The sequence below is a fragment of the Rhopilema esculentum genome, chromosome 18 (genome assembly GCF_057945365.1).
Source record: "Rhopilema esculentum isolate cy_ngs chromosome 18, ASM5794536v1, whole genome shotgun sequence".
NCBI lineage: Eukaryota > Metazoa > Cnidaria > Scyphozoa > Rhizostomeae > Rhizostomatidae > Rhopilema > Rhopilema esculentum.
Window position 1 is genome coordinate 170,350 of NC_142832.1, and position 6,759 is coordinate 177,108.

Here is a 6,759-nt window from a genome sequence, read left to right on the forward strand (position 1 = left end):
GCATTATTCATTTCTTTTCGGATAAAAACTGATCGAATTATCATGGATTTTGTCACCTTATTCATTGCTACTAAGTTCATTTTAAGTAAATCTGATTATTAAAGAGTCATAATCTGCTGTCCATAAAATGCTTTAAATACGCTACAAAAACAAGGACTTGTAAACTGTGAAACAAAAACAATGGTTTACGGAATACCTCTATAGCCTTTTCACCCGTAACTCACAGCGAGCTTCCCTCAGCCTCCGTGATACTAAAACAGACCTGAGACTGCCCGGGAAAAACACAGCAAATGGGCAAAAATGTTTTTCTTATAGAGGTGCAAAACTGTGGAATAGCCTCTCAGCTGAGTCTAAGCAGGCATCAACACCGAGTAGTTTTAATCATTCTATTTAGTGGACATTTGTTTTTATTTCTATTAAAACTCTTGTATATTATTTTATGTAAATATGTATACTGCTATAAATAGGGTTTTATAATTATGGTTTTCAAAATATTATGAATTGTAATTATTATTTTTTTAGGCTAGGGCCCCTTGCAAATCAACTTCGTTGGATGGCAACCCTAGAAATGAAATATGAAATATATATAATATGAAAAATATGAATCGCTTTCAGCAAAATTAATAAATATCATGACATTCTTAATGTAATTGAAAAGTTGGATATAATATTAAAGCTGGCTTGAATTCAAAGAAGACACAAAACCTTAACTAATACGAAAACCTATTAATAAAAGTTTAAGGGAAAAGAAATGTCCGTGAAAAAAGAGGTCCAACCAATTCTGTGCAGAAGAAGCGACGGAAGCAAAGGAAGAGAAGGAAGGGTCAAGGAGGAAATCTTCAAATTGATTCAAGAGGTCAAACGTGTTGAAGACTAGTCCTGCAGAATATTTCAATCTTCTGTGAATTGTTTCTAAACGTTTCTTGAAAAGGAATCCACAATGGGAAGCTGTCCCTTTCATTTTGGATGAAAGTCTATTGCATCCCCAATGCTGTAGTTTATTAAAGTAACCTCGATACCTTGACCTAAACAGGCATTGTTAGCTGGATTTGGGCACATGCATATACCCGAAATGTCGAAATATGTTTCTCAATCTGTATATATTAAAGCAACAATACTTTTTTCAAATAGCCCATCATGCAACACAGTTGAATCTAACATACAAAGCACATACAAGCTCTTAAAAGAGGAAACACAATCAGTAACATTTTACTAGAAAGCTAAATCAAGGATGCGTAGAGATTTGGCAGTTGCGTTTCGCTTTCAATGGTTTCTTGGGGGACTCCCAGTGACAATTCTGCGGCCACAGTTGCGGTTGCGATTGTAGTTGCGGTTGCAGTCTCAATGGCAGACGAGGCTGTAGTTACAGCTACAAATTTGCATTTGTTTTCAAGGCAGGATTCTGGAAGCAAATTTTCTGCCTCTTTTTTTATTGCAATGTCACGTTCCAGCAGCTGAAAAAAATTCACGGTTGAGTTTAGTGGAATGCAATATGCAAAACAAGCAACATTTCAACCAAAATATTTATGGTTACATCAAAGAAGTAATCAAGTAGCTAGGCTTGGGGTTTCGCCGATCTTGCGGGAAGATCAGAAATTTGTCCCAAATGATATAAAACTTCGGCGGAGGCTCAATGAGCAAGGGTGAATGAGAATGAAATGAATAAAGCTACTCAAAGAAATGAGATCTTGAGAAAAGGCTCTTTCGCGAAAGACTTTTTAACTGTAGCTGTATGGTTTCTTATTGCCAATTCTAGTTAATTAGATTTCTGGGGGTAGAAACGCCTGTAAAGCACAGTTGCTGCTTCTCTGATTTTCATAAATAATGACGCCGGTACTATGCGCATTGGCACTGCTCTATATATTAATGGAATCAAGCTGTGTATTACAGCATACTTGATAAAACCTCTGTAAGAATGCCTGCAGGACATGAGCACAAAAGAAGCAAAAACGGTAAGGGGTAACAGACGCGTAACTAAAAACATTTATAGCGAAAATTGTCTGCTTTGATTGCAATAATTTATATTTTACTCAATTTTTCCTTTTTTGCTGCCAGTTTTGCCTGGCTTCACTGCCTGGGTGAAATATCATTTTTGGTGAGAAGAACAAAGCTTACCCGGCCCCCCCCCCCCCAGCTAGAGCAGGGGACGATACCGTAGCGATCCCGCCGTTAAGGCCTCTTTGAGCAACTTTAAGTTCAAATTTATTTAAGCAACTTTAAGCAAATAAAAGCACCACAATGATGTAAGCTAATTACAACCTGCTTTAAAAGATGGTCTGTTTCTTCATTGAGGGCTTCGTGTGAGTATTTACATGCGTCGCCATTGTTGCACTTGAAACCAGTGTGGAAAAATTTACAAGGAAATTCACGTGTGGTGGTTAAGAAAAAAATGAATCATCGAACGGCATGAAAGGTCGTTTAAAGTGTCTTAAAATTTTTAAAACTAACAAAAATAGCAGAATATTTTTTTGCATAATATTGTTCTAAAATAAACAAACAGATTTGCTGTCCATTCCAGCAATTGATTGTGCGACTTGAAACGCAAACATTGAAGAGATAAAGAAATACATTCTTAACAGAATACTCTATCTACTTTTTGCATAAAAATATACATTATATGGTTGCCTACCTATTTCTTCCATGATGACAGACAGCCAATTGGCTTGAAGCAAAAAATCTTATTTTACAAAAATATTTCTTCTGCACTTTTTACAAAAGGATAACATGCAGATGATCAATAGAAATGATTTGAAACAAATAAATTAACACCATTGTGAAAAGGATATTGTGCATAAAAATGCACTTTTCAGCGAGACAGGAGTCTGTTACGTAATACCGACAAAGTTCTCTTCGTCTTGGGGTTCCTTCGTGTAAAAAATGGCACTCTGTTCCCTGAAAATGTGGATAAAGTAAATAAAAGTTATTGATAACGAGAATAAAAGAGTATTCAGGTATTCCAGCAAATACATCGATAAAAAGATAAAATTAGAGAGGACCAAGATAATTTAACGAAAACTTGACAATACTAAAGGGTAAAACATGGTCTTGGAGATGCTTTGCAAGTATACTATCTCACGATTATTCAACAAAATTTCCAAATTTGAAGTTCACACTTTGGCAAAAGTGATTTTTCAAAAAATAGTCTCTTAAGCGTAACATACCTGCCGACATTTTCCATCCAAGAAATACTTGCACTGTACTTTTGGCTTTGATTCTGTTCTGTATTGATTCCCAGAATTTGATTTTTTATTCGCCCTTTTTTTCTTTTTCTGGCCACCACGTTTAGATCGTGCTGCAAAGAGTTTTTAAAACGTCATAATGGCAAGCATCATCATTAAATAGTGTATTGCAGCAGGTGCCGCCAAAGTGCTAGGTGCAGCTACAAAGTGCTAGGTGCAGCTACAAAGTATTCAGCATTTAGTCGATAGTGGTGACACTAGCTTTTGTTTCCAAGGATTGCAATGCAAGATGAACTGCTTTGTGGGTCTCATTGCAAAGGTACAAACTGCTATTTGCAAATAGAAATTTGAGGCTGTAGAAGTAGGTAGCTACTAAATATATGCATTTCATCAATATCTGCAGTATTCATAAAATCATGGCAAAAACTTACCAGTAACACTTGCTTCTTTTGTCTAAAAAGAGGTGCAAAAAAACCTTTGATTTGTTTCTTTGGTGAAATGTTATGTTAAAAATCCACTTTTACCATAAAATTTCTTTTCAGATTCCTTTTTATTTTTCTTGGTTTCATGACTGAATTTTTGCATTCAAACTTCTAATCACCTCAAGGACATATGACAAGAATATCACAAGACTTAAGCACAAACTTTCTAATTTCTATAAAATGTTTTTAAACACATCCCAGCTATGTGACTCATTTCATAAAGCTCAAAAAAACTGGTAAGGAGATGGGAAAGCTTTGACAAAATCATTTATTTGTTTCCTAAGTCTACAAAATTGGCTTTTTTACAACTTCAGTATTCGAAACATTAACTAGTTTTCATCAAAGAGAATACACAGATTGTTAAAAGCTTAATTAGATCATACCTGCCCAATCAAGATACTTAACCTCAGGATAAACAGCTGCTAGCTGCTTTTAAGAATTACAACAACATTTCAACAACATATCATCCACCATAATTTTGCCAAATCCTTATCCAGTTAGATCATGACTTTGTGAAAGTGTTCACAGGTAAAAGAATAGATACTAGAGGGGCTAAAGGTAGAGATTATCTGATGAAGAACAAAAGGCCACAATTTGAAAAAAGTGAGTCTCATACAAGCCTAAAAATCAACTGTCATGGATAATGCACCCTGACCTTAAACAAATGTCTGACCAAAACTACAAATCAATATTTCCTACATTTAAATCAATATTGACCTGCTTTTTGCAAACATATCTTTTCATTTCTAAGTAAATAGGAGAAAAACTTTAAGTACAATTGCATTAAGAGAAAAGGAGGAAAAACTGAGCCACAACTTTTGAGTTTTGCCATAAATCACTTCTTACATATTATCCAGAATGAGAATTATTGACATAACCCAATCTTCATATTAAAACCAAATTGATAATTTTGGATTTATAAATGTTATATCCAATAAACATAAAAAGATGAAATACCTCTGAGACAGATAAATCTATTTCTGACCTTGATACCATAGCAAGCAATGAGTTTTCCACTTCTGTTGGCTTTTTCATCTACAAATAAAGACACATTACAATAACAATAATTTTACTTTGTTTTGCATGATAAATTATTTAACTTTATAGTAGAAGCAAACAACTTGTGACATCTATATCAGTTCATTATTGGGAACCATTAGAATTGGAAAATAAAAGTGTTTTTTTAGTTTTGGATTACTGAGCTGAATGGAGTTACATAAACTTTCTTAATTGTATTTATATTTGCAACCTAGCATCTGAATGCAGTTTTTAGAACCCTGAGAAGCTGTGCTCCCAACCTTCATGCTCTTTGCTTTTTTATGTAATCCTGTCATTTTGAGCTTTTTTGTGGAACTGTGAAAGCTTTGCATACCTTTAGGCAGTTTACTCTGCTGATGTTTTAATGATTTTAGGTAGGATTAATGCATTGGCTAATGGCTGGACAATGAGACATTTCTTGTCCATCACTTGGTTTTTTTCAAATTTCCCTTAGTAACTTCTTCCTTTTAGAGGTTTATGGGATGTCAAGCTAATTTCACCAATGGCCCACGTGTCTGTGGCATGATTCTCTGGGGGAGCAATTTTTGCCCTACAACTTGTATTGTAGCTTCTTTCCAGAGTAAGAAAAATATTGCAATAATTACCACATTTTCCCTTGGCAGCTTTCCGTGTTTTTGGTCAGAATTCCAATCAATATTTTCAGTCTTTGTTTTCAATGTGCCTTGAGCTCCTGAGAGGTAAGAAAACTTTCATTACTAAAACATAAATCAGGTTCAAGTGGCAAGTTTGAGAAAGCAGCCAGATGATTAAGTGAATGATGACTTTATTGTCACAAGACACTTAAAGAACTCAGGGGTAAGTTCTTTCAAGATTCCTCTTCTTCTACACGTTAAGTAAGCTAGAAAATTTTACCCTTATCTGCTACACAACTTTCTTCAGTATGGAATGGGATGCTTGCATGTACTTTCTCTTCCATCTCAAGAGTGTTGCTTTTTCTGCGAACAGGCCATTTATGTGGGGTGTCACATTTAGGAGGTCCAAGAACAATATCTTTGCCATTATCATACTCAGTTAAAGATAAATGTTTCATTTTTGCTTCTTTCTTCTTTTTCCTTTCTTTATACCTCTTCTTTTTTCCTTTCTTTTTTAGAATTTTTGATCTTGACAACAATGTTTTGGCCAATAATGTAGGTACATCTGTTAACAGTTCTTGGGATAAAATAAGTGGTCGCTCAATAGGCTCATCAAAGAAGTCCTCTAAACTGCTTGCATTTTTTTCAACTGCCTTTTTAATTATTTTTGGACCAACCATGCGATGAATTTTTCGCTTCCAGGAAAGTTTCTTTGTGCCTTTATTCTTATCTTCTAAATTAATATCATTAACATATTTATTATTAAAGTTATTTTCAGTCTTGCAATTAGATTTGTTTTCATTTAGAAATTTAGTGCCTTTGCCCTCATTGAAATAATTTTCTGTAAAGACTTGACTCTTTGGCTTAACATCTGCAACTGCAGAGTGTGATGTTTCAAAAGAATTGCATTGATCCATAACATCATTATAACTTCTAGATAAAAAATAAGGTTTATTTTCAGTTAAATGATTCTTTTCTTTTTTCTCGTCAGTCTTTTGATCAAATAGTTTCTTCTTTTCCATTCTGCAACTTTGCAAAGCTTTGTCAAGGTCTGGAATAAAATACTTTTTTGCCTCTACAGGGCTCTCTTTACAACAAGCATTTATATTACTGTCATCTTGTAAAGCTGGCTGCACACTATAAATCAGACTGCCATTTCCACTGGAAGGCTTTCTCTCTTTAATTTTGTCATTGGAATCCGTCTCTTCAGTCAAATGAGGCCTTTTACGGTCATGTCTGTTGCCTCCCGGTTGTTGAGTATTTGTCGTGCTAATCTTAGGAGGAGGTTCTGAAAATAGATCTTCCAACCCAAGCTCCATTTTAAAAGAAAAAAATCGTTAATTTCAAGGGTTTAACATCGTGTACAGAACTTGTCCATCTTTAACACAAAGCAGCCATCGTTTGCAAATCGTTTTATCACGTTACACATGGTAAAAAAATTCTGCGCCATTTTCTTGCCTCGTACTC

At 34.7% G+C, this 6,759-nt stretch overlaps 1 protein-coding gene across 1 annotated transcript; it reads right to left on the bottom strand.

Moving 5' to 3' along the window:
* Positions 1 to 619: 619 nt before the first annotated feature.
* Positions 620 to 6,752, bottom strand: LOC135681050 (uncharacterized). The gene is made up of 8 exons (XM_065195328.2): positions 5,573 to 6,752; positions 5,305 to 5,390; positions 4,619 to 4,696; positions 3,611 to 3,632; positions 3,162 to 3,292; positions 2,787 to 2,892; positions 2,260 to 2,369; positions 620 to 1,454 (listed from the first exon to the last, which is right to left on the bottom strand). The coding sequence occupies exons 1-8, from the start codon at positions 6,609 to 6,611 to the stop codon at positions 1,221 to 1,223; spliced, it is 1,806 nt and encodes a 601-aa protein (XP_065051400.2). The 5' UTR covers positions 6,612 to 6,752; the 3' UTR covers positions 620 to 1,220.
* Positions 6,753 to 6,759: the final 7 nt, after the last annotated feature.

Bases quoted from the DNA above. Each gene is read 5' to 3' on its own strand.
- LOC135681050 (XM_065195328.2), bottom strand. From the start codon at position 6,611: ATGGAGCTTGGGTTGGAAGATCTATTTTCAGAACCTCCTCCTAAGATT. The intron at 4,697-5,304 runs GTAATTATTGCA...CTTTATTTGTAG, and splicing joins AGCTGCCAAGGGAAAATGTG to ATGAAAAAGCCAACAGAAGT. The intron at 3,293-3,610 runs GTAAGTTTTTGC...AACTCTTTGCAG, and splicing joins AAAAGAAGCAAGTGTTACTG to CACGATCTAAACGTGGTGGC.